The 27,531-nt window shown below is 44.3% G+C and overlaps 1 protein-coding gene across 1 annotated transcript in view; it reads left to right on the top strand.

The window, feature by feature from the left end:
* CLGN (calmegin) overlaps positions 1-26,143 on the top strand; it is a 43,890-nt gene extending 17,747 nt beyond the window's left edge. Inside the window, exons 6-15 of the mRNA XM_075257948.1 lie at positions 677-758; positions 1,296-1,488; positions 1,996-2,185; positions 6,444-6,557; positions 7,175-7,331; positions 7,437-7,652; positions 8,346-8,465; positions 8,631-8,775; positions 10,966-11,060; positions 25,851-26,143. Of these exons, the coding sequence (XP_075114049.1) occupies positions 677-758; positions 1,296-1,488; positions 1,996-2,185; positions 6,444-6,557; positions 7,175-7,331; positions 7,437-7,652; positions 8,346-8,465; positions 8,631-8,775; positions 10,966-11,060; positions 25,851-25,931 (1,393 nt within the window). The 3' untranslated portion in view covers positions 25,932-26,143. The remainder of the gene's footprint in view (positions 1-676; positions 759-1,295; positions 1,489-1,995; positions 2,186-6,443; positions 6,558-7,174; positions 7,332-7,436; positions 7,653-8,345; positions 8,466-8,630; positions 8,776-10,965; positions 11,061-25,850) is intronic.
* Positions 26,144-27,531: the final 1,388 nt, after the last annotated feature.

Here is a 27,531-nt window from a genome sequence, read left to right as displayed (position 1 = left end):
GTCCCCCGACACAAACAAGAAATGCTCTGAGATGCCCATTTAGTCAGGTACTGGCCAAAGCGGTGACTGGATGGGGATCTTGGACTTAACCAGTAGTAAGGCATCATGGAGGGCTGAGAAAACTTTTGTTATGTACTCTGCCTACATTAAACACTTTTAAGGGCTACTTCACATGGGGGGCTGCGGAATCCACCTGAAGAAAGGGCAGCTTGCTTCTTTTTTCCGCTAGCGGCAACATGCCGCTAGTGGAAAAAAGAACGCTACTGGTCTCCATAGACCACCATTGTGAGGGGGCGGATTATGACATGGATTACGCACCATAATCCGCCCCCTCTGTGCCCCTAAGTTTATTTAGTACTAGGAAACCCCCTTGCATAATGTCTTCCAGCACCAGGTAAAACTGAGACTTTCCAGTTGGCATCTCCATCGATTTTAATTCAAAAGCCACAATATTGAATTCGATGCCCAGACTATGCCCATGACTGATAGTCCTGACTATGATACTGACCCAATATACATATAATTCTATGATATCACTGGAGACGCAAGGTACATGCAGCTGCTGGAGTCATGAGAAAGCTGCAGGTCTTCTGAGACAATGGTTAGGGAATATTGCTTTATCATATTATTTTCTCCTGCCTTTCATCTGCAAATGTTTTTTTATATTTTCATTCAGGTATGAGGTGAATTTTCAGGATGGCATAGATTGTGGTGGCGCATATATCAAACTTCTTTCTCATTCCAGCGATCTGAATCTGGTATGTGAGTTATATTTGTTAAATCCATTTTTATCCCATATTTCTAGGAGAAATTTACAAACAGGGACATTCAGATTGATATCAATATCTTATATTTTTCAACACTACTAGTATATATTTCCAGGGTCACTTGAAGGATTATAGTTGAATTATGCAAGGTTAGGAACAACACTGAACAACCCCTCCCCATTTAGCCAATTGGTTGACTATATGAGGATAGCCGGACAGAGTACCAACAGCAAAGTGGGGAGAGAAATTTTTAACATCTCCTATCTTTGTTTCCCCAGCATAAATCTGCTGCTGGATATGACTGTCAGGCGCTTATACTCCTACCCCCTCACCTAGTCAATGCAAGCATACATATACAGTATATGGGGGCCATGATGGCTGGTCTGTTCAGACCAATGAAGCTTATAGTATTAAACAAAGTGGAAAATGTTGATGGGATTATAAGAAAATGACTACTGGATTTATGGAATTTTACAATAATAATAAATGACTTTTTGTATAAAATGATTTCTCGTTCCCATTTCATAGGAAGAGTTCCATGACAGAACCGCATATACAATTATGTTTGGTCCAGACAAGTGCGGAGAAGATTATAAACTGCATTTCATCTTCAGACATAAAAATCCTATAATTGGAGATTATGATGAGAAACATGCAAAACGGCCTGAAGTGGACCTGAAGAAATTTTTTACAGATAAGAAGACACATCTTTATACTCTGAGTATGTTGTCATATTCAGCCAAAGTCTGGATTATAGCTGGCTGGGTGGATTTACTAAGCTAAATGCAGGAGAATGCTGCCTTAACTTCTGACGTAAAACTGAACTATAGGCGGTGTATGACATTTATTATGTATTTTAGACACTTTTATTCCTCACTAGATAAGAAGGCTGGGCTTACTGGGAAAGGGGCATGAATTTCCAAGAAATTGGAATGGCTTCAGATGCACCAAAATGTGGTGTATAATGTAGCATAAAGTAAGACAACCAATAGGTGGTGTAAAGTCAGACCAAAGTGCTTAAAGATGCATCAGATTGTTATCCTGCATGAGCTACTTTGATAAATTTGGTGTATGAGACAGCATTAGAAAGTCTTCAGCACTATTTACTAGTGGCAATCATTATAAGTTGTCAATAAGTTAAGAAAAGGGTTACTTTGTAAGACATAAATGTTAAATAACGGTCTGGGATAAAACTTCTAAAAATGTATTACTTTTTGTTGAATACCAGTTCTAAAACCGGACAACACGTATGAAATCCTGATAGATCAAAATGCTGTTAGCCAGGGAAGTCTTCTGGAAGATGTCATACCACCCCTGAATCCACCTAAAGAAATAGATGATCCAAAAGACAAGAAGCCTAAAGAGTGGGATGAACGACCCAAAATTCCAGATCCTGATGCTGTCCAGCCAGAAGACTGGTAAGAAAAGTATTATATAGCAGGGACTAACTGTGCTATCTGAACAATATGGACAAACCAATTGTTATAATAGAGATTGCTGTATTAGTTGCTATTTTCATATGATTAAAGACTGCCATAGACAATACATTGATAGCATAAGGTCTTGTGGGTTATTTTGGCCCAACCTCTTTCTTCTGTAATAGGGAAGCTTTACAGTATTTGGCAGTGATTATTATAGGCACACACAGGGGTGAACCTACCTTTTTGCCACCCGAGGCGGACGACAGAAAGCCGCCCCCCCCCCCCCCCCGGAGGAGGGAGTGGAGGGGGCGGGGTGAAGGGGTGGAGCAAAGGGGGCATGGCGGAGCGGCGTTAGCAGGCAGAAAGCAGGCAGGGAGAGGACCTGCTCTCTGCCTGAGCGTGAGGGGAGACCGCTGGAGCAGCGCTACGTCCACAGGGCCTCCCCAATCCACCGTTCGCTTCCCGTGCCGGGCTGCCAAGACGGTGACGCTAAGCCTTGTCCTAGACTGGCTTGGGTCAGCAAAAATGCCGCCCTCCCCGGGGCCCTTGCATAGCTGGGCACACATCACTAGAGAGGTGTCTTCCATTAACTTTTCTCCCGAGTGGCACCAGATAACATTCCCCCAAGTAAAAAAAACAACATCTGATATCTGTGAAAGATGTCTCTGATAATAATATGTTATCTATAAGACATCGGTCATCCATAGGCTTCCATGTTTAAAAATTGATTATGGTGAATGTATATGTTTTTTACTGGATGGTGTAAATATGTATCAATTTTGTATCCTAAGAGATTGGAATCCTTAAAGCAGGGGTCTCAAACTCAATTTACCCCGGGGGCCGCTGGAGGTAGAGTCTGGGTGAGGCTGGGCCGCATCAGGTTTTTCCCAATTTTTTTTTTTCTAAAAATATGACACCCGTAACTTTTTTATACTTCCATATACGGGAATGTATAGGGTGTCTCTTTTTGCGGGGCCGGGTGTACATTTTAATTCTACCAGTTTGGGAAATTGCTTTTGCTTTGATCATTTTTTATTCAAATTTGTATCAGAGGCAAAAGAGTGAAAAAACGGCAGCTTGGCTCTTTTGACTTTTTTTCCCACCACAGCGTTTACTGTACAGGAAAAATATTTTTATAGCTTTGTAGAGCGGGCGATTTCGGACACAGCGATACCTAACATGTATGTGTTTCACAGTATTTAACTACTTTTATATGGTGTTCTAGGGAAAGGGGGGTGATTTGAATTTTTAATACTTTTTAAAACATTTTATATTTTTTTTTTACTTTTTTTTGCATTTATTAGACCCTCTAGGGGGTGTGATGACTAATGCAATGCATTACAATGCTAATGTATTGCAAAAAATCATCATTTCTTTTGTAGGCTGCATAGACCAGCCTGCAAAAGAAAGAGACTTCAGACCGGCCGGGAGCCTTTACAAGGCTCCCGGCTATCATGGAAACGTGACGTCGGCCCTGGAGCTTGCTCCAGGTGCCTGCGATCACCAGCAAAATGGTGCCTCTGGCGCCTTTGACCGTGGCGCCGGAGGGCTTAAAGCAGTAGACACCCGGCGGCTTTGGCGGCTATGGCGGCTCCCGGGCGGACGCCATAGTTACACACCCAGCATTCACCGTACTATTACGGCGGATGTCGGGAAGGGGTCAGGGGCCGCAAACTATTGTCCCGAGGGCAGCAGTTGGCCCGTGGGCCACGAGTTTGAGACCCCTGCCTTAAAGGTTTTTTCTAGCCTCAAATTGTTTTTTACATACTAATTACTTATTGACAGGATAGGTCCATCAGTATGTGATCTGCCTGCGTCTAACACCAAGACCCTGCACAGATCATCTGTGCTAATAACCACCCGCTGCTAGATGTTGCTAGTGGACAAGGAGTGCATGCTACATTGTACCTATGCAAGTAATAGGAACAGCACTACAATTCACCGGAAGCACCGCTATGCAGTGGACGGAACTGCTGTATGTCTCCTATTATTTGTATTTATCCTGAGCATAACTTATCAGTATGAAAAAACAATTTGGGGCCCTTTAACTAAATTCTAGCAAAGTTAGAGTCAGTTCACACGGAGTGATTTGCCACGGATTTGGGGGCGTACACATTTCTGTATTTATGAGAATGATATTCCATACAGCAGACAACAATTGATCATAGGCAATACTCAAAGCACAATAGATGAGCGAGTCCATTGATTTTGGCAGCGTTGCTCACAATCTTTTAATCAACCAAGAAGAATACTGGGGGAGATTTATGAAGACTGGTGTTCTCAACGCCAGTCCTCATAGCCACATCGCCGGCAAAGGGTGCGCATCTGTCTCCAGGCAAGGCACCTGCAGGGAAATATATGCCACATCATAGCTGGTATAGATTTCCTGTATTGTTTACGCAAGATTTTAGGCATAATTGATTATAAATCTGATGGGGCCAATGGCCCCTGACCCCTGCACGTCTTTTTCACTCCCCCTTTCAGGAAAGTGACAAGGGCGGCACACAAATTAAAAAAAAGTCACAATTTTTTGGGACAAAATTCCAATTTGCACAAATAATTTTAAGTTTTTGCATAATAAAAAAAAACATAATAATGGACGCTAGCTGGGTGGCTGACAATCTTATCTGTATTTCAACAGCTATTGACAGGAAGTATTAGGCTGGTCTTACATGGCCGTAATGTAAGTCTGCAAATGGTCCGCAATTGAGGGTTTTCAATTGAGGACCATTTGTGGACACATTATATTCAATGCGGTCTCTTACACCACCGGATATTTTATCCGTGGTGTGGCTGGGCCGCAATTTATGGAACATGTCCGTAATGGCCGTGAATTGCGGCACTGCACGGACTCGCCCATAGAACTCTATGGGCGAGTGCGGCAGGACACGGACGTCTGCGGAGTCTATGTTGCTGATCAGCAACTAGTGTTACTGATCAGCAACTTGCGGACCGTACATTCAATACGGTCGTGTAAGACCAGCCTTAGGATAAAGAGGATTGAGTATGATGGATTTCAACATGCCCATTCCTTTATTTCTACAGGAGATATGCAGCTGTGAGTTTTTCATGCAGCAATTTATTCCTCTCCCCATTGAAATACAGAAGAGATCTTGATTGTAGAGGAATTGTGAGGGTTAACTGTAGTCTGACATCTCATGCATATCGCCATCCATGTTGCACCTGAAAAACTGAAAGCACAGTGGAGCAGATTTATTATGCCTTGTACTCCAATTCAAAGTTTTGCTTGCAAAAATTATGACTTTTAAAAATGTTCCCAAAAAGACAATGTGGCCATTGGCCCTGCCAAATTTATCATCATTTAAGCCTGTTACCTTGGGTACATGAGAATGTATGCCAGCTCATAGAATATTCCCTGATGTGCATAACCCGGTAGAGGATGAACTTCACTCTGGAGCTATAAAGACTGCCGTTACACCAGTCTTCAAAAATCTGAAACTTTCTTTACATTTAATTAGGGAACAAACCTATGGTACAAACCTTGGTTAAACCAGTTTGCATATTAATGTAGGGATCTTATTAATGCAATGACCTTATGTCTATGGTCGGCTTTAGAGGAATTTGGCTTTGCAGGAGAGATCTGGGACCTTCATATTGAATATAAAATATCATTTCAGTCTTCATTGAGTCTGAGAAGCTCCTGTAACCATATGCAGTCTGTCTCTGATATTGCTTTTAGCGGAGTGTTATTTACAGAGTGTAGTGAGAGGGAATTAATAATTTACTGAGATAAATAGTCAATGCACATAGCAGGACCGTAGAAAACCTAGAGCCAAGTAGAAAATGCACTTACAATATTACTGCTGCTGTCTAGGGCTTCAGACCATTTTCTATTGATTTCATTTGGGGACTATTTCCCCGACTCATTACAGTCTTGTGAATTTTACATTGTTCCTGTATTATCCCTCTGCCTGACACTCATCTCATTGGTGGCAATTTTATCTTAAATTGACCTTCTTAGTGGAAACATTGTATTGCATTTATTATGTCTCCCCCTCTCCTTCTGTCTCTACCCCCCTTCCCCCACAGATTGTAAGTCCTCGCCGGCAGGACCCTCTACCCCACTGTGCCAGTCGGTCCCTGTTAGTATTATATCTGCTTGTATATTTTGTGTACTGTATGTGACCCTCAAATGTAAAGCACCATGGAATTAATGGTGCTATATAAATAAATAATAATATGTGTTTTTAGTTGTACTGTGTCTGAAATGAAATGTGTATTAAATGTATTTTAGGGATGAAGGAGGGCCTGCTAAAATAGTGGATGAGAAGTCAGAGAAACCAGAAGGCTGGCTGGATGATGAGCCTCATCTCATACCCGATCCAGAGGCCCAGAAGCCAAATGACTGGTAAGAGACTGCTAACTTGTGTAATGTTCCATGGTGTGTATCCTTGGGGCGCTTAACTAATTTCAAGTGGAAAATTCTGCTAGTGGAAAAAAGCTCGCAGAACCCATAGAAATCAATGGGTGGCTTTTTTTTCAGCACTGAAAATTCAGCGCCAAATAAAGCGCCATTATCCTCCGTGTGAATGGACCCTAACACTGTGTTTCTGCAACATGGCGTCTCAGTTGTTGATATTGGTATGGACAGGTCTAAAGCATATGTCTACATTTTTATATAACTTCAATTTATAAAGATATAAGATCTTAAAGATACAGTATGTAGTTTGTTAATTATGTAAATATGTTTGGAGAAACCTGTCAGTGGTTTTATGCCAGTTGAAGAAAATTTTCCTGCCCTGTAGTCCTAAAACACCTTGCCATAGGACCTATGGGATGTGGGTTTTAACAGCTACCTGCTGAACTATTGGAAAACAGGCATAGCTGAACAACACATAAAAGACTGTATTGTAGTGTATGGATAATAGCATATGTTTAACTAGCAAGGCGATATATAACGAAGTGTATTCCATATGCATATATTATGTCCATGGTTTTTATGAAGAAACCCTTTGGCATTGGTAGGAATGATGACATGGATGGTGAATGGGAAGCTCCTCTGGTTTCCAACCCGAAGTGTAAAACTGCACCTGGATGTGGAGAGTGGGAACCTCCGCTTATAGACAATCCTGGTTACAAAGGACCATGGAAGCCTCCTATGATTGAGAACCCAAATTACCAGGCGAGTATTCTGTGCTATACTACTATATTATATTATACTATACTATACTATCTTATGCTATGTGTGACATTTTATAACAGATCTTATTGTTTACTTTTTATGCAGGGAATTTGGAAACCACGTAAAATCCCAAACCCACATTATTTTGAGGACCTTAACCCTTTCAGAATGACACCTTTCAGTGCAGTTGGTTTGGAGCTGTGGTCAATGACTTCTGATATCTATTTTGACAACTTTATCATCTGTACAGAGAAGGAAGTGGCTGACCGCTGGGCTTCTGATAGCTGGGGACTGAAGAAACTGGTGGCTAGTGCCAATGAGGTTTGCTATTTCAGTAATGAATTATTAATGGTACATCATAACAATGGTGAATATAGGTACACAGAATTTCTGTATTTATAACAGCAAAAGAAGTCTTTTGCTCAAGTCCCCATCTTTAGGGCTACTTGAGATGATTTAGAGTACGATTGTCTTGTACCATTTCTATAAAGCCCATAAAAGTGAATAGTTTTTAGGGAAACAGTCTAACAAGATGTGTCTATAATATGAAAATCAGAATTCATGTTTTTGTGCCTGCTTGACGTAGCCAAGTTACTGGAACAGGAAAGTTCACTTTCAAATCGATAAATTGTGCTCCCCCCCCCCCCCCCACACACACACATTCATGCCCTAGGTGGCCGCCTACTGTGCTTTGACCAATAAGCTTTCACCACCAAAGGACCAAAGCGATCACAAGAATTGTATTGTGTCTCATCCATATGCTATAGGTATCACTGAAAATGTTCTTCTTTATAATTGACCATTTTTTTTACAATAAATAATAGCCTTATTGGTGAATAGTGATACTCAGCATCAATGAAATACAAATATATGTTGACATGTGAAGACATTTTAAAAGCTCAAGGCTGAAAGTAGCTTCGTTGGTTTGATCAGGTGTAATAGGTTCAGACTGGGCCGGCTGTTTTGATGGATTGCCATTGCTTACAGATTCTTCTTTTCTAACCTTTCTTTCAGCCAGGCATGATTAATCAACTCCTGAGTGCTGCAGAAGAGCGTCCATGGCTCTGGGGTCTATACATCCTGACAGCTGCACTCCCCGTGGGTCTTCTAGTCCTCTTCTGCTGGCCTAGAAAGGTTAGGACAATTACTTGTTCTTACCATTTGTCTTTATTGGTCTCATCATTACTAAAACCATTTCTATTATATATCTTCTGCAGCATGCTAAAGGAAGAAACCCATTGTTGTGTAAGGGTTGAAAGTACTGGAAAACATAATGTTAAGCGCTTTGATCTTTTTTAGAAAATTGAAGAAGAAGAAGATGATGCCGACTTCTCAATGAGTGATTTTTTAGAGCCTGATGAAAGTGATATAGCTTTCCAGAAAGAAATGAAGAAGGGGGATTTAGAGGGCACTGAAGATCACAAGAAAGCCGCGCTAGACAACGGTGAACATTGTTATCTCCTGTGTTACCTATACACATATAAGTACTGGGCTATAATATCAGCCACTGCGCTGTCTTGTTGGGGCAACTGCCTGTAAGCTGTACATGGTGCAAACATTGCTTTAGTTATACCATCCTATTAGATACTGTGTATAGAAGCAGCCAGAATATTTTCATATCGTATGTTGTGAGACAAGTATTGGGCAAATTTAATAAGACTGGTGTATCATACGCCGATCTTAATAAATTGCCTGAATGAGCTTTATGATGAGGCTGAAACCTTTTTATAAATCAGTCTGCCATCTCTGCACCAGAATGGAAATCTTCACCAGTTAAGAACTGGCATAGATTTCCATTGCAGCTCAAACAGAAAACTAACATGAGTTACAATAAATTTGCTTTGGGTGCACTGTGACCCAAATAAAGTTAAAAACCCTTAGCCTGCCTGTGGACATGGGATGGCTGTCATTACCCCCATTTTTGCTACTATTCCCTGGCTAGTCAATTGGTTTTTGCTGGCTGCTGGATGTACTGCACTGTTTATAACTCAGATCCAATCTAGTAAATGAATGTCAGAGTCTTCTCTGCTGTCGATACAGTTAGGATCATGTGCTATATATCACATCACATACACAGCACAGATCATAGCAATAATCTCTCTCTTAAAGGGAATCTGTTACCAGAGTCCAGCATATCAAACTAGCCCCACAGATAGGTTACAGTCACTTGAATCTAAAAGTGTTTTCCTCTTGTGAGTTGGCATTTCTATTTCTGAGATATTGCTATATTTTCAGCATGCAAATGATCTATTTGGAACAATGGCAACACCCTCATTTCTCTCCTCTCTCCTTTTGTGGCATCTGATGAACAGGCTGATAGTGTAGCAGGAGCCTAATGTTCCTTCTTCTGTTTTGTAACATCTGCCTGCAGATTAGACCACATTTTACATCTGACAAGTTCACTTTAACACTTAGGCACACCAGGACATACAGTTACGTCCTGGTGCGCTGAAAAAAACATGACAGAGTAACTGCACTAGATGCTGGGTTTCATACAACAGGGACCCGGCAGCATCGTCCGTGATCAGAGATGACTCTGATCATGGGCATTTAACCACTCAAAAGCCGTGGTCAAATGCGACCACGGCATCTGAGTAGTCACTTTCGCTTTCTCTTTCATGTAGTTAACGGGCTGGCCCCTCCATAGCGTGAACACGGGAGGTGTCGCACTACTATGGAAGCCTGGAGCCCTCTGAAGGCTCTTCGCGCTGCCATAGTATTGTGAATACTGAAGCCTGCGCGCAGCAGGTTTCAATAGTTACATAGTGAATCTGCCATAGGCTGCAATACAGAAGCATTGCAGTCTACAGCACAGGTGATCTAAAGATCACATGCTCAAGCCCCCTAGGGGGCAAAAAAAGTCTGAAAACATCCAAATTATTAAAATATAAAAACATTTGTCCCATACTGTAAACGGCGTAGCAGGAAAAAAAAGACTAAAAATGGCTGATTTGGCATTTTTTTCCCGCCAAATTACTACCCTAAAACAATGGAATAAAAAGTGATCAAAACAACATACATTCCCCATCATGGTACCAATAAAAGCTACATATCGTCCCACAAAAAAGACACCTTAAACAGCTCATACACTGAAATATATAAAAGATACAGGTGTCAGAATATGGTGATTTTTTTTCCCCTCAAAATTTAGAATTTTGTTATTAAAACATGAAAAAAACGATATAGATTTGGTATCCCTGTGATCGTACTGACTTGCAGAATAAAGCTAACATAGCATTTTTACCCCCAAAGTGGAAGCCGTAAAAACAAAACCCATAAGAAAACGTCAGCACTGCATTTTTTTCTCAATTCCACCTCATTCAGATTTTTTTCCCGCTGCCCATTACATTGTACAAAATAATAAATGGTACCATTTTACAGTACAACTTGTCACGCAAAAATAAAGCCCTCATATGACTATGTAGACAGAAAAATCTGAAAGTTATGGCTTTTGGAAGATAAGGAGTAAAAAACGAAGACACAAAAATGAAAAATATCTGCATCTCCTATGGGTTAATTTGCTCCATTAATATTATCCATCATTTTAGCTTTATCATCTAATAAAACCGCTGAAAATCACTGAAGTATGAAATTATTTAGTAAGTTTTAAAATAAAATATTTTTGTGTTTATAGGTAATGGAGATGATGAAGAGGAGGAGGAAGATGAGGAGCTTAGTCAAGAAGATGAAGATGCAGAGGCCACAGTAAATCAGTCTTCAGATGATGAGGTAAATGTGGCCAAATTATAATAAATATCTCTCAGATCTGCTACTGGTTTCCCAATTTGTGCTTTGCTAGAAGCATACTCTATTTCTTTCCAGTGTTTTTCTCTTTGTAGGGATATGTCTTTATATAAATTCAGCACCACAAAAGTTCCTGCACACCTTTTCTGTATGTGTGTCTTCTATCCTAACCCCGCATTCACACAGCCAAGTTTCATTTGTGAAACTTGGTCCATGTATTTGCTGGCTTTACCGGCCTGGACAGTATGTCGGGAGAGGGACTCCTAGCAGTATATTTATCTGTGATGATAGGAGTCCCTGCCTCCCAGCGACATACTGTCCGGTACTGATTATAGTATATAGGCAGTATGCCGCTAGCAGACAGATGAAACTCAGTCGTGTGAATGCAGAGTAATTGTCCCCTTTTCCTAACATTCATATCTAGAGATGAGCGAACAGTGTTCTATCGAACTCATGTTCAATCGGATATTAGGCTGTTCGGCATGTTCGAATCGAATCGAACACCGCGTGGTAAAGTGCGCCATTACTCGATTCCCCTCCCACCTTCCCTGGCGCCTTTTTTGCTCCAATAACAGCGCAGGGTAGGTGGGACAGGAACTACGACACCGGTGACGTTGAAAAAAGTAGGCAAAACCCATTGGCTGCCGAAAACATGTGACCTCTAATTTAAAAGAACAGCGCCGCCCAGGTTCGCGTCATTCTGAGCTTGCAATTCACCGAGGACGGAGGTTTCCGTCCAGCTAGCTAGGGCTTAGATTCTGGGTAGGCAGGGACAGGCTAGGATAGGAAGGAGAAGACAACCAACAGCTCTTGTAAGAGCTAAATTCCAGGGAGAAGCTTGTCAGTGTAACGTGGCACTGACGGGCTCAATCGCCGCAACCCAGCTTTCCCAGGATCCTGAATGGAATACACTGTCAGTGTATTCCCGTATACCCGATATATACCCCGATACCCGTTCCAACGGTGTGCCCCCCCACCTTCACCCCAGAAATACCCTGCAAGTCCCCTAGCAATAGAATTGGGGCTATATACACCCACAATTTTTACTACTGGTATACAGTGCCATTGTCTGACTGGGAATTCAAAGAATATATTGGGAATACAAATACCCTCATTTCTTGCTACTGCCATATAGTGCCAGTTTCTGACTGGTAATTCAAAGAATATATTGGGGTTACGTGCACCCACAATTTTTACTACTGGTATACAGTGCCATTGTCTGACTGGGAATTCAAAGAATATATTGGGAATACAAATACCCTCATTTCTTGCTACTGCCATATAGTGCCAGTGTCTGACTGGGAATTCAAAGAATATATTGGGGTTACGTGCACCCACAATTTTTACTACTGGTATACAGTGCCATTGTCTGACTGGGAATTCAAAGAATATATTGGGAATACAAATACCCTCATTTCTTGCTACTGCCATATAGTGCCAGTGTCTGACTGGGAATTCAAAGAATATATTGGGGTTACGTGCACCCACAATTTTTACTACTGGTATACAGTGCCATTGTCTGACTGGGAATTCAAAGAATATATTGGGAATACAAATACCCTCATTTCTTGCTACTGCCATATAGTGCCAGTGTCTGACTGGTAATTCAAAGAATATATTGGGGTTACGTGCACCCACAATTTTTACTACTGGTATACAGTGCCATTGTCTGACTGGGAATTCAAAGAGTATATTGGGAATACAAATACCCTCATTTCTTGCTACTGCCATATAGTGCCAGTTTCTGACTGGTAATTCAAAGAATATATTGGGGTTACGTGCACCAACAATTTTTACTACTGGTATACAGTGCCATTGTCTGACTGGGAATTCAAAGAATATATTGGGGTTATAAATACCCTCATTTCTTGCTACTGCCATATAGTGCCAGTTTCTGACTGGTAATTCAAAGAATATATTGGGGTTACGTGCACCCACAATTTTTACTACTGGTATACAGTGCCATTGTCTGACTGGGAATTCAAAGAGTATATTGGGAATACAAATACCCTCATTTCTTGCTACTGCCATATAGTGCCAGTTTCTGACTGGTAATTCAAAGAATATATTGGGGTTACGTGCACCCACAATTTTTACTACTGGTATACAGTGCCATTGTCTGACTGGGAATTCAAAGAATATATTGGGGTTATAAATACCCTCATTTCTTGCTACTGCCATATAGTGCCAGTTTCTGACTGGTAATTCAAAGAATATATTGGGGTTACGTGCACCCACAATTTTTACTACTGGTATACAGTGCCATTGTTTGACTGGGAATTCAAAGAGTATATTGGGAATACAAATACCCTCATTTCTTGCTACTGCCATATAGTGCCAGTTTCTGACTGGGAATTCAAAGAATATATTGGGGTTACGTGCACCCACAATTTTTACTACTGGTATACAGTGCCATTGTCTGACTGGGAATTCAAAGAATATATTGGGGTTATAAATACTCTCATTTCTTGCTACTGCCATATAGTGCCAGTTTCTGACTGGTAATTCAAAGAATATATTGGGGTTACGTGCACCCACAATTTTTACTACTGGTATACAGTGCCATTGTCTGACTGGGAATTCAAAGAGTATATTGGGAATACAAATACCCTCATTTCTTGCTACTGCCATATAGTGCCAGTTTCTGACTGGTAATTCAAAGAATATATTGGGGTTACGTGCACCCACAATTTTTACTACTGGTATACAGTGCCATTGTCTGACTGGGAATTCAAAGAATATATTGGGGTTATAAATACCCTCATTTCTTGCTACTGCCATATAGTGCCAGTTTCTGACTGGTAATTCAAAGAATATATTGGGGTTACGTGCACCCACAATTTTTACTACTGGTATACAGTGCCATTGTCTGACTGGGAATTCAAAGAGTATATTGGGAATACAAATACCCTCATTTCTTGCTACTGCCATATAGTGCCAGTTTCTGACTGGTAATTCAAAGAATATATTGGGGTTACGTGCACCCACAATTTTTACTACTGGTATACAGTGCCATTGTCTGACTGGGAATTCAAAGAATATATTGGGGTTATAAATACCCTCATTTCTTGCTACTGCCATATAGTGCCAGTTTCTGACTGGTAATTCAAAGAATATATTGGGGTTACGTGCACCCACAATTTTTACTACTGGTATACAGTGCCATTGTTTGACTGGGAATTCAAAGAGTATATTGGGAATACAAATACCCTCATTTCTTGCTACTGCCATATAGTGCCAGTTTCTGACTGGGAATTCAAAGAATATATTGGGGTTACGTGCACCCACAATTTTTACTACTGGTATACAGTGCCATTGTCTGACTGGGAATTCAAAGAATATATTGGGGTTATAAATACCCTCATTTCTTGCTACTGCCATATAGTGCCAGTTTCTGACTGGTAATTCAAAGAATATATTGGGGTTACGTGCACCCACAATTTTTACTACTGGTATACAGTGCCATTGTCTGACTGGGAATTCAAAGAGTATATTGGGAATACAAATACCCTCATTTCTTGCTACTGCCATATAGTGCCAGTTTCTGACTGGGAATTCAAAGAATATATTGGGGTTACGTGCACCCACAATTTTTACTACTGGTATACAGTGCCATTGTCTGACTGGGAATTCAAAGAATATATTGGGGTTATAAATACCCTCATTTCTTGCTACTGCCATATAGTGCCAGTTTCTGACTGGTAATTCAAAGAATATATTGGGGTTACGTGCACCCACAATTTTTACTACTGGTATACAGTGCCATTGTCTGACTGGGAATTCAAAGAATATATTGGGGTTATAAATACCCTCATTTCTTGCTACTGCCATATAGTGCCAGTTTCTGACTGGTAATTCAAAGAATATATTGGGGTTACGTGCACCCACAATTTTTACTACTGGTATACAGTGCCATTGTCTGACTGGGAATTCAAAGAATATATTGGGGTTATAAATACCCTCATTTCTTGCTACTGCCATATAGTGCCAGTTTCTGACTGGTAATTCAAAGAATATATTGGGGTTACGTGCACCCACAATTTTTACTACTGGTATACAGTGCCATTGTCTGACTGGGAATTCAAAGAATATATTGGGGTTATAAATACCCTCATTTCTTGCTACTGCCATATAGTGCCAGTTTCTGACTGGTAATTCAAAGAATATATTGGGGTTACGTGCACCCACAATTTTTACTACTGGTATACAGTGCCATTGTCTGACTGGGAATTCAAAGAGTATATTGGGAATACAAATACCCTCATTTCTTGCTACTGCCATATAGTGCCAGTTTCTGACTGGGAATTCAAAGAATATATTGGGGTTACGTGCACCCACAATTTTTACTACTGGTATACAGTGCCATTGTCTGACTGGGAATTCAAAGAATATATTGGGGTTATAAATACCCTCATTTCTTGCTACTGCCATATAGTGCCAGTTTCTGACTGGTAATTCAAAGAATATATTGGGGTTACGTGCACCCACAATTTTTACTACTGGTATACAGTGCCATTGTCTGACTGGGAATTCAAAGAGTATATTGGGAATACAAATACCCTCATTTCTTGCTACTGCCATATAGTGCCAGTGTCTGACTGGGAATTCAAAGAATATATTGGGGTTACGTGCACCCACAATTTTTACTACTGGTATACAGTGCCAATTTCTAACTAGGAATTCAAAATGCGCAAGGCTCCCGGAAAGGGACGTGGACGAGGCCGTGGGCGAGGTCGGGGGAATGGTTCTGGGGAGCAAGGTAGCAGTGAAGCCACAGGGCGTCCCGTGCCTACTCCTGTGGGGCAGCAAGCATTGCGCCACTCCACAGTGCCAGGGTTGCTTGCCACATTAACTAAACTGCAGGGTACAAACCTTAGTAGGCCCGAGAACCAGGAACAGGTCTTGCAATGGCTGTCAGAGAACGCTTACAGCACATTGTCCAGCAGCCAGTCAGACTCTGCCTCCTCTCCTCCTATTACCCAACAGTCTTGTCTTCCTTCCTCCCAAAATTCCGAAGCTTTACAGAACAATAACCCAAACTGTCCCTGCTCCCCAGAGCTGTTCTCCGCTCCTTTCATTGTCCCTCAACCTGCCTCTCCACGTCACGATTCCACGAACCTAACAGAGGAGCATCTGTGTCCAGATGCTCAAACACTAGAGTCTCCTCCATCTCCGTTCGATTTGGTGGTGGATGACCAGCAACCCACCCTCATCGACGATGATGTGACGCAGTTGCCGTCAGGGCATCCAGTTGACCGGCGCATTGTGCGGGAGGAGGAGATGAGACAGGAGTTGGAAGAGGAAGTGGTGGATGATGAGGACACTGACCCGACCTGGACAGGGGGGATGTCAAGCGGGGAAAGTAGTGTGGATGTTGAGGCAGGTGCAGCACCAAAAAGGGTAGCTAGAGGCAGAGGCAGAGGTCAGCAGCTTAGGCGAAGCCAGGCCACACCCGGAATCTCCCAAGATGTTCCAGTTCGTACCCAGCCCCGAAAAACTCCCACCTCGAGGGCACGTTTCTCGAAGGTGTGGAGTTTTTTCAAGGAATGCGCCGAGGACAGATATAGTGTTGTCTGCACAATTTGCCTCTCGAAATTGATTAGGGGCTCTGAGAAGAGCAACCTGTCCACCACTTCAATGCGCCGTCATTTGGAATCCAAGCACTGGAATCAGTGGCAGGCAGCAACGGCAGGACAAAGGCCGCCTGCCGTTCACGCCACTGCCACTGCCTCTGCCACTGCCACTGCTGACTGTGCTGGCGATGCACTCCAGAGGACGAGCCAGGACACCACTTCATCTGCCTCCGCCACTTTGTTGACTTCTACCTCATCCTCCCCTGGTCCTGTCTTATCTCCTTCTCCTGCACCATCAAAGGCACCATCAGGCGTTTCTTTACAACAACCCACCATCTCTCAGACATTGGAGCGGCGGCAGAAATACACTGCTAACCACCCACACGCGCAAGCCTTGAACGCCAACATCGCTAAACTGCTGGCCCAGGAGATGTTGGCGTTCCGGCTTGTTGAAACTCCCGCCTTCCTGGACCTGATGGCAACTGCGGCACCTCGCTATGCCGTCCCTAGCCGTCACTACTTCTCCCGGTGTGCCGTCCCCGCCTTGCACCAGCACGTGTCACTCAACATCAGGCGGGCCCTTAGTTCCGCGCTTTGCACAAAGGTCCACTTGACCACCGACGCGTGGACAAGTGCATGCGGACAGGGACGCTACATTTCACTGACGGCACACTGGGTGAATGTAGTTGAGGCTGGGACTGCTTCCCAAACTGGCCCGGTGTACCTCGTCTCCCCGCCTAACATTCCTGGCAGGGACACGAGAAGAACACCCCCCTCCTCCTCCTCCTCTACCGCCTCCTCCTCCGCCACCGCCTCCTCCTCCGCCACCGCCTCCTCCTCCGCTGTTAGATTGACCCCAGCTACGAGTTGGAAACGTTGCAGCACTGGCGTTGGTAGACGTCAGCAGGCTGTGCTGAAGCTGATCAGCTTGGGGGACAGACAGCACACTGCCTCCGAGGTGAGGGATGCCCTCCTCGATGAGACGGCAATATGGTTTGAGCCGCTGCACCTGGGCCCAGGCATGGTCGTTTGTGATAACGGCCGGAACCTGGTAGCAGCTCTGGAGCTTGCCGGACTCCAACATGTTCCATGCCTGGCCCACGTCTTCAACCTAGTGTGCAACGTTTCCTAAAGAGCTACCCCAATGTTCCAGAGCTACTGGTGAAAGTGCGGCGCATGTGCGCCCACTTTCGCAAGTCGACAGTAGCCGCTGCTAGCTTAAAATCTCTCCAGCAACGCCTGCATGTGCCACAACACCGGCTTTTGTGCGACGTCCCCACACGCTGGAACTCAACGTTTCAGATGTTGAATAGAGTGGTTGAGCAGCAGAGACCTTTGATGGAATACCAGCTACAAAACCCTAGGGTGCCACAAAGTCAGCTGCCTCAGTTTCACATCCATGAGTGGCCATGGATGAGAGACCTTTGTGACATCCTACGGGTCTTTGAGGAGTCCACAAGGAGGGTGAGCTCTGAGGATGCGATGGTGAGCCTTACAATCCCGCTCTTGTGTGTTCTGAGAGAATCCCTGATTGACATCAGGGATAACTCAGATCACACAGAGGAGTTAGGGATAGCATCCGATCCGTCACAGCTGGAGAGTAGGTCCACACATCTGTCCGCTTCACTGCGTTTAATGGAGGAGGAGGAGGAGGAGGAGGAGGAAGAAGAGTTGTCCGATGATGTGATGGTGATACAGGAGGCTTCCGGGCAACTTCGAATCGTCCCATTGTTGCAGCGCGGATGGGTAGACATGGAGGATGAGGAGGAAATGGAGATTGAACTTTCCGGTGGGGCCAGAGGAGTCATGCCAACTAACACTGTGGCAGACATGGCTGAGTTCATGTTGGGGTGCTTTACAACCGACAAGCGTATTGTCAAAATCATGGAGGACAACCAGTACTGGATCTTTGCTATCCTTGACCCCCGGTATAAAAACAACATCTCGTCTTTTATTCCGGTAGAGGGGAGGGCCAATCGCATCAATGCTTGCCACAGGCAATTGGTGCAGAATATGATGGAGATGTTTCCAGCATGTGACGTTGGCGGCAGGGAGGGCAGTTCCTCCAGTAGGCAACCAAGTTCTCACCGGTCCACACAAACGAGGGGCACACTGTCTAAGGTCTGGGACACCTTGATGGCACCCCCTCGCCAAAGTGCCGCCACGGAGGGTCCTAGTGTCACCAGGCGTGAGAAGTATAGGCGCATGTTGCGGGAATACCTTTCCGACCACAGCCCTGTCCTCTCCGACCCCTCTGCGCCCTACACGTATTGGGTGTCGAAGTTGGACCTGTGGCTTGAACTTGCCCTATATGCCTTGGAGGTGCTGTCCTGTCCTGCCGCCAGCGTCCTATCTGAGAGGGTGTTCAGTGCAGCCGGTGGCATCATCACTGACAAGCGCACCCGTATGTCAGCTGAGAGTGCCGACCGGCTCACTTTGATAAAAATGAACCACCACTGGATAGAGCCTTCATTTTTGTGCCCACCTGTGTAAAGCACCCCAACATGAAACTCCATGTCTGTACTCAACCTCTCCAATTCCTCCGCATCCTCATACTCATCCACCATAAGCGTTGCACAATTCTGCTAATACTAGGCTCCCTCCAACATGATTTCCCCCAACTCTGCTGGTTAGAGGCTCCCTCCACCCTGATTTCCACCAACTCTGCTGGTTAGAGGCTCCCTCCACCCTGCTTTCCCACAACTCTGCTGGTTAGAGGCTCCTTCCACCATGAATTTGCCCAAACTGGGCTGTTTAGAGGCTCCCTCCACCATGAATTGGTCCAAACTGGGCTGGTTAGAGGCTCCCTCCACCATTAATTGGTCCAAACTGGGCTGGTTAGAGGCTCCCTCCACCATGAATTTGCCCAAACTGGGCTGTTTAGAGGCTCCCTCCACCATGAATTTGCCCAAACTGGGCTGTTTAGAGGCTCCCTCCACCATGAATTGGTCCAAACTGGGTTTTTTAGAGGCTCCCTCCACCATGAATTGGTCCAAACTGGGCTGGTTAGAGGCTCCCTCCACCATGAATTGGTCCAAACTGGGGTTTTTAGAGGCTCCCTCCACCATGAATTGGTCCAAACTGGGTTTTTTAGAGGCTCCCTCCACCATGAATTGGTCCAAACTGGGCTGGTTAGAGGCTCCCTCCACCATGAATTGGTCCAAACTGGGGTGGTTAGAGGCTCCCTCCACCATGAATTGGTCCAAACTGGGTTTTTTAGAGGCTCCCTCCACCATGAATTTGCCCAAACTGGGCTGTTTAGAGGCTCCCTCCACCATGAATTGGTCCAAACTGGGCTGGTTAGAGGCTCCCTCCACCATGAATTTCCCAAAACTTGGCTGTTTAGAGGCTCCCTCCACCATTAATTGGTCCAAACTGGGCTGGTTAGAGGCTCCCTCCACCATGAATTGGTCCAAACTGGGGTTTTTAGAGGCTCCCTCCACCATGAATTGGTCCAAACTTGGCTGTTTAGAGGCTCCCTCCACCATGAATTGGTCCAAACTGGGGTGGTTAGAGGCTCCCTCCACCATTAATTGGTCCAAACTGGGCTGGTTAGAGGCTCCCTCCACCATTAATTGGTCCAAACTGGGCTGGTTAGAGGCTCCCTCCACCATGAATTTGCCCAAACTGGGCTGTTTAGAGGCTCCCTCCACCATGAATTTGCCCAAACTGGGCTGGTTAGAGGCTCCCTCCACCATGAATTGGTCCAAACGGGTTTTTAGAGGCTCCCTTCACCATGAATTGGTCCAAACTTGGCTGTTTAGAGGCTCCCTCCACCATGAATTGGTCCAAACTGGGTTTTTTAGAGGCTCCCTCCACCATGAATTTGCCCAAACTGGGCTGTTTAGAGGCTCCCTCCACCATGAATTTGCCCAAACTGGGCTGGTTAGAGGCTCCCTCCACCATGAATTGGTCCAAACTGGGGTTTTTAGAGGCTCCCTCCACCATGAATTGGTCCAAACTTGGCTGTTTAGAGGCTCCCTCCACCATGAATTGGTCCAAACTGGGGTGGTTAGAGGCTCCCTCCACCATTAATTGGTCCAAACTGGGCTGGTTAGAGGCTCCCTCCACCATTAATTGGTCCAAACTGGGCTGGTTAGAGGCTCCCTCCACCATGAATTGGTCCAAACTGGGTTTTTTAGAGGCTCCCTCCACCATGAATTGGTCCAAACTGGGCTGGTTAGAGGCTCCCTCCACCATGAATTTCCCAAAACTTGGCTGTTTAGAGGCTCCCTCCACCATTAATTGGTCCAAACTGGGCTGGTTAGAGGCTCCCTCCACCATGAATTGGTCCAAACTGGGGTTTTTAGAGGCTCCCTCCACCATGAATTGGTCCAAACTTGGCTGTTTAGAGGCTCCCTCCACCATGAATTGGTCCAAACTGGGGTGGTTAGAGGCTCCCTCCACCATTAATTGGTCCAAACTGGGCTGGTTAGAGGCTCCCTCCACCATTAATTGGTCCAAACTGGGCTGGTTAGAGGCTCCCTCCACCATGAATTTGCCCAAACTGGGCTGTTTAGAGGCTCCCTCCACCATGAATTTGCCCAAACTGGGCTGGTTAGAGGCTCCCTCCACCATGAATTGGTCCAAACGGGTTTTTAGAGGCTCCCTTCACCATGAATTGGTCCAAACTTGGCTGTTTAGAGGCTCCCTCCACCATGAATTGGTCCAAACTGGGGTGGTTAGAGGCTCCCTCCACCATTAATTGGTCCAAACTGGGCTGGTTAGAGGCTCCCTCCACCATTAATTGGTCCAAACTGGGCTGGTTAGAGGCTCCCTCCACCATGAATTGGTCCAAACTGGGGTTTTTAGAGGCTCCCTCCACCATGAATTGGTCCAAACTTGGCTGTTTAGAGGCTCCCTCCACCATTAATTGGTCCAAACTGGGCTGGTTAGAGGCTCCCTCCACCATGAATTGGTCCAAACTGGGTTTTTTAGAGGCTCCCTCCACCATGAATTTGCCCAAACTGGGCTGTTTAGAGGCTCCCTCCACCATGAATTGGTCCAAACTGGGTTTTTTAGAGGCTCCCTCCACCATGAATTGGTCCAAACTGGGCTGGTTAGAGGCTCCCTCCACCATGAATTGGTCCAAACTGGGGTGGTTAGAGGCTCCCTCCACCATTAATTGGTCCAAACTGGGCTGGTTAGAGGCTCCCTCCACCATTAATTGGTCCAAACTGGGCTGGTTAGAGGCTCCCTCCACCATTAATTGGTCCAAACTGGGCTGGTTAGAGGCTCCCTCCACCATGAATTTGCCCAAACTGGGCTGTTTAGAGGCTCCCTCCACCATGAATTTGCCCAAACTGGGCTGGTTAGAGGCTCCCTCCACCATGAATTGGTCCAAACTGGGGTTTTTAGAGGCTCCCTCCACCATGAATTGGTCCAAACTTGGCTGTTTAGAGGCTCCCTCCACCATTAATTGGTCCAAACTGGGCTGGTTAGAGGCTCCCTCCACCATGAATTGGTCCAAACTGGGTTTTTTAGAGGCTCCCTCCACCATGAATTTGCCCAAACTGGGCTGTTTAGAGGCTCCCTCCACCATGAATTGGTCCAAACTGGGGTGGTTAGAGGCTCCCTCCACCATTAATTGGTCCAAACTGGGCTGGTTAGAGGCTCCCTCCACCATTAATTGGTCCAAACTGGGCTGGTTAGAGGCTCCCTCCACCATGAATTTGCCCAAACTGGGCTGGTTAGAGGCTCCCTCCACCATGAATTGGTCCAAACTGGGTTTTTTAGAGGCTCCCTCCACCATGAATTTGCCCAAACTGGGCTGGTTAGAGGCTCCCTCCACCATGAATTGGTCCAAACTGGGGTTTTTAGAGGCTCCCTCCACCATGAATTTGCCCAAACTCTGCTGGTTAGAGGCTCAATCCACCCTGATTTTCAAAACAAATGTTGGTGCCAACCTCAACTTACTACAAGGGCCAAATTCACTGCTGGTGACAAGCTCTCCTCACTGCAAGTGCCAAATACACATGTTTCAAGGTGTTTTCCTACTGTCAGAGAGGTGGTATTGAGTGTGTAAAGTGTGTAGTTGTTAGGCTGTGATGTTGGGGTAATAGAGGGTCTTTGGTGTGTTAGTCTGCTTCCCCTGCTGTCCCAGTGTCATTCCAGAGGTGTTGGCATCATTTCCTGGGGTGTCATAGTGGACTTGGTGACCCTCCAGACACGGATTTGGGTTTCCCCCTTAACGAGTATCTGTTCCCCATAGACTATAATGGGGTTCGAAACCCGTTCGAACACACGAACATTGAGCGGCTGTTCGAATCGAATTTCGAACCTCGAACATTTTAGTGTTCGCTCATCTCTATTCATATCCCCTTGTGTCCAAGAGTAGATACTGGTGGCCTATAAGTATATTTCACCTGACACTTCTCTGCACCTGTACAGAGTAGGAAGCAGATGGCTCTGTATACTGTACAGATATTAGCTTATCTGTAGGGGTGCTTGGTTTTGGATCCCCATCAATCTGACAATGATGACTAATATCAGCAATAGCAATGTCCTGACTGTACCCAGCGATGTGCTCCTGATAATCTGCATCTGTTACCTACATATAACATGCAATTAGCTGTCAGATGGTCAACTAAATGGCCGCTTTATTAGACAGGGCTTTTAATGGCAATGAGCGTTTCTAGAAGAGATTATTACTGATGATGGCAATGAATATTGGGGGAATATGTCTAAAAGGGCCCTTAGACAACCCCTTTAAAAGGACACTAAACCTGAAAAATACGTAGTGTCCCAATGTTCTTCAACATGTAGCGCCACCTAGAGGAGGCAGCAGAGGACGGCCAGCACAAGAGTGTGGACAGATGCATATTGCAATTACCCAATAAGCAGCTGCCGATTTAAAAAAAAAAAAATTAAAATGCTGCTCCCCGGTTTACTCCATGAGCCACCAGTTAAAGGGGTTGTCCCATTACAAGGATCCTATCTATACCTCTTGTTAATGTGGATGTAAGACTTTTCCTAAATACACTGCTTCAGCAAAACTGCTTTGTTTGTCCACTATCTTAGGGCTCGTTCACACGTGAGCCCAGGGGAGGTTTTTGACAGCGGATTTCGCGTCCAAAACCTCCCCTTACAATGGTGGTCTATGCAGACCGCCAGGCTTCTTTTTTCCGCTAGCGGCGGGCTGCTGCTAGCGGAGAAAAGAAGCGACCTGCCCTATCTTCAGGCGGAAGCCGCACGGGTTGAGCCGCGCGGCTTCCGCCCCCGGCAGCACCCTCCATTGTCGGCTCATTCATTTGAGCCGACAGCGGAGGGGAAAGCCGCGACTGCGATGGTCGCGGCAGGCAGGTATTGACCAGAGAGAGACGCGGCTCGCTGCGTCTCTCTCGGTGTCAAAACCCGCGCGGGCAGTTCACGTGTGAACTAGCCCTTACTTTATTCAATTCATTGTTGACACAGCCCTTGACTTATCTGCTGAAAAGTCAAGTGATGTATCTGCTGCTCTCAGGGGGGAGGGAGGAGGGGCTAAGTGCAGGGAGCGAGCCTGTGTATCTAGCTATTCCTGTGTCTACACCACGTGACCTACCTTCCTGCACTCAGATAGGGGAGAGGAGCTGCTTTCATTTCTGAATGTCTTCTGTTCTCCCAGTTATCAGGCTAGCTAATTCAATTGTGTTCATTATAGCAGAGACAGGCAGTCTCTGTATGTAACACAGAATGGAGTTGCTGCTGCCTGTACTTCATAGTCCAATATGGGTGGGCGGAGCTACACGCTAATTTGGGTGCGGAGCTAAACGGCAGGTTGCATGTGAAACCACCAAATGATGCAAGAAACCAGGAAGAAAGAAGATTTTACAGCAGTGAAGACTGGTGAGTATGCGATGTGGGATTACCTCAGGTTGCTCAAGGAAGGTGTACCCCTACGGCTGTCACTTGGTTCAGAGAATGTCACCCAAAATGTCTTGGCATGTCACCTTTGACACGGGTGTCCTAGGTTCGCCATCACTGTTCTAGGTTCACACTCGTATGCAAGTCTCTGTCGTTCAGGTCCGTATGGGGACCAGAAAGACAGAGACCCTGTCCACTTAAAATGCAGAAACCTGCAGACCTCATAGATTATAATGAAGTCTGCCATTTTTTTTCTATATTGAAACTTTTGGAGAGAAGAGTTCTCCTTGCGAATGACAAGACACGAAAAAAATGGAAGTGGCATTTTAAGGGGGAGGGGTGGCCTTCATAAAAGGGCACACAGTGCCTATTCACAATGTTTTGGTCATCATTTTTGAGAATAAAAAAAACTGATGTGAAAAGCAGATGAACGAATGAAGCGGATGTAAAATGATGACCATACGTTTACAGAATCAATATTACATAAAAACAAACCAGTTGCTGTAGGATAGAAAAGTAGGACAAGCCACACTTTTGTGTCCCAAAAACGAACGAACAGAAACTGATCCGTTTTTATTGAACATGAACTATATAAACGGATGGTCATCAGTTTACATCTGCTTTCATCTGTTTTTCGCATCAGTTTTTTGTATCTGCTAAACTGATCAGTTAAACTGATGATCAAATTGTCATGTGACTGCCCCCTTACATATATTCAGACGCCATATAATAATATTAGACTTCAGATTACTACTAGCTAATTAAAATAAATATAATCAAAAAATTCCTAAAGCCATATTTTAATCATTTTAATGGGCGATCTCCCCATTAATATTCACTGCACTGAGGTGACGTCACAGTGCAGTGAATACTAATGAGTCGGCAGCCGAAACAGGTTATTCATCAGGTGACTGGGCAAGGGGACCTGAAAACTAGGAGACTCCTGGGTGTCTTGCCGTGTCTGCACAGGGGCCCAGTAGATCAGGGGGCCCAATCACCTTAACAACCACGTTCTACTGTCCATTCTGGGTGACTGACAATGTATAGACATCCACATATGGAGGGCTGCAGATCACTGATGGCACCACCTCCTTGACTCTATTACTGTTTCTAAGAAGAGAATAAAAGAATAAATGACAAGATCTGCAGAATCTTTTCCAATAAAACTAGATATCAATCTGCACAGCATCTGCTCTATAACATGATGCCTGCAGATTAGACCACATTTTCACGGTTTTCTTCAAATCCCCCCCCCCCAAACTCGTATACTGAACAGAGGGGCTGACAAGTCTCTGACTGAGACAAATACTTTTGAGCTGTGATGTAGGATTTCTAAACGACTTTTACCTTTCCTCACCAGATGAAAGAAGCAGACGAAAGTGCAGATTGTGGCGACAACTTAAAGAAATCCCTCCGTAAAAGAAGAGTACGGAAAGATTAACAATTCTACCATGTTTATAGGACTGTTATGAAGAGCTGGCCTGCCAAGCAGTTTGTATCAGCTTGATGATGGACTTGATACACTGACAGAGCCACATCTTACCTCCTGGTCCAAGACTTGTGAAACCTGGGCATTTTCTTTTCAATGCTCTTTTATCAGAGATTTCACCTTTTGGTGCACATATTCATTTTCTTTGAAATATAAGTTATATCCAAGTTAACTTGTTTAATTCAGTACCCTATTACCCTGTAGTCATGACATATTGTTTAATTCCAAAACAGTTAAAGACATTGGCCACTAGGGGGCCCCCGGGAATTTTACCTTGATCTCCTGAAACATAAGTTCCCTATGACATACTACACTCCCAATCCCCCATTAGATGAGCTGCACAGATGATGCTCTACACTGTGAGGTGCTGCCAAGACAGTTAGGTTGCACCCCACCAAGGGCACTCCCTTTCATGCCATGTGAAATATTTAGATGCATATTGAATGAAGAGGTCATGACATTGACCACGTCTTGCTGAATCTTTTCTCAGGTTGTTAAAGACATTACAATAGCAGGCGGCTTTGTGGTGGATAAGAAGCAGCCTATAAAGCACAGCTGGATCTTTTATAAACTCCTATACATATGTACTTTTGGGATCGACCTCATATATTGTTTCTATAAGAGGAATGAGGTGACAAAGAGCTTACCCTTTAGAATTTTCTGTGAACTAGCAGAATTATTAATCTGCAGACTATTTCTGCCATTCTGCTCTCCAACAAGTGGTTATTTACGGGCCTGCCATAGCTGTCAATAATTTATACTGTGTTCTTTTCACAAGTAGTTTTACATGTTGATGTTTGAGATACTTAACTGTATAACTAAATACATGATGTACATTTTATCCCCCCCCCCCCCCAAAAAAAAACTTTTATAGTTGAATGTTGGACAAAACATTGTCAATGTTTATTATAATAACAAAATGTACATTGTTATTACAAATAAATATTTAATATAACTGGTTGCTTGTTGTCCCATCTACATATACACACACGCAAAATGTAAAAGCATAAATAAATCTATGCAAACATCAGGTGAATGGGACAATGGAACTCCAAGTGTGACAGACAAGGTAAGTACAATATTAATACTATATGGACGTTTATACCAGGTTTACAGTAATGTAGCATTTTACCAGCAGTGGCCATTGTAATGAAAGCAGAAGCTGGTCCTGTGGGCACTCTTGTTGTGCCAGCTTATATTTATACTGTGAGTTTCAGAGACAAGCATTGTCACACTACCTGAGTACGAGTCTTATCTGCTACTTATGTTCCTCAGTGCTGTCTGTGATGTGACTACAGTTTAGTTAGGGCCTAATGGGAGCCTGAGACCGCCTGCCTCATCACAGGTTCAGGCCCCCATTCCCTGCACCTACGCCTCCACAAATCCAGCAAATGTTCAGCATGATGGGATGATATTTGTTACAGCTAGGGCAGAATAATAAGTACTATACATATATTAGGGTAAATGAAACTCAGTTATGACAAGTCAGTGAAAAGTAAAGTGGCTATTTTTAATATATAATTAATATTATTAGGATTTTATATAGTTGTAA

Source organism: Leptodactylus fuscus, chromosome 1 (assembly GCF_031893055.1).
Source record: "Leptodactylus fuscus isolate aLepFus1 chromosome 1, aLepFus1.hap2, whole genome shotgun sequence".
Classification (NCBI taxonomy): Eukaryota; Metazoa; Chordata; class Amphibia; order Anura; family Leptodactylidae; genus Leptodactylus; species Leptodactylus fuscus.
Note: the sequence above shows the minus strand (reverse complement) of the source record. Positions and strands in the feature narration are given on the sequence as shown.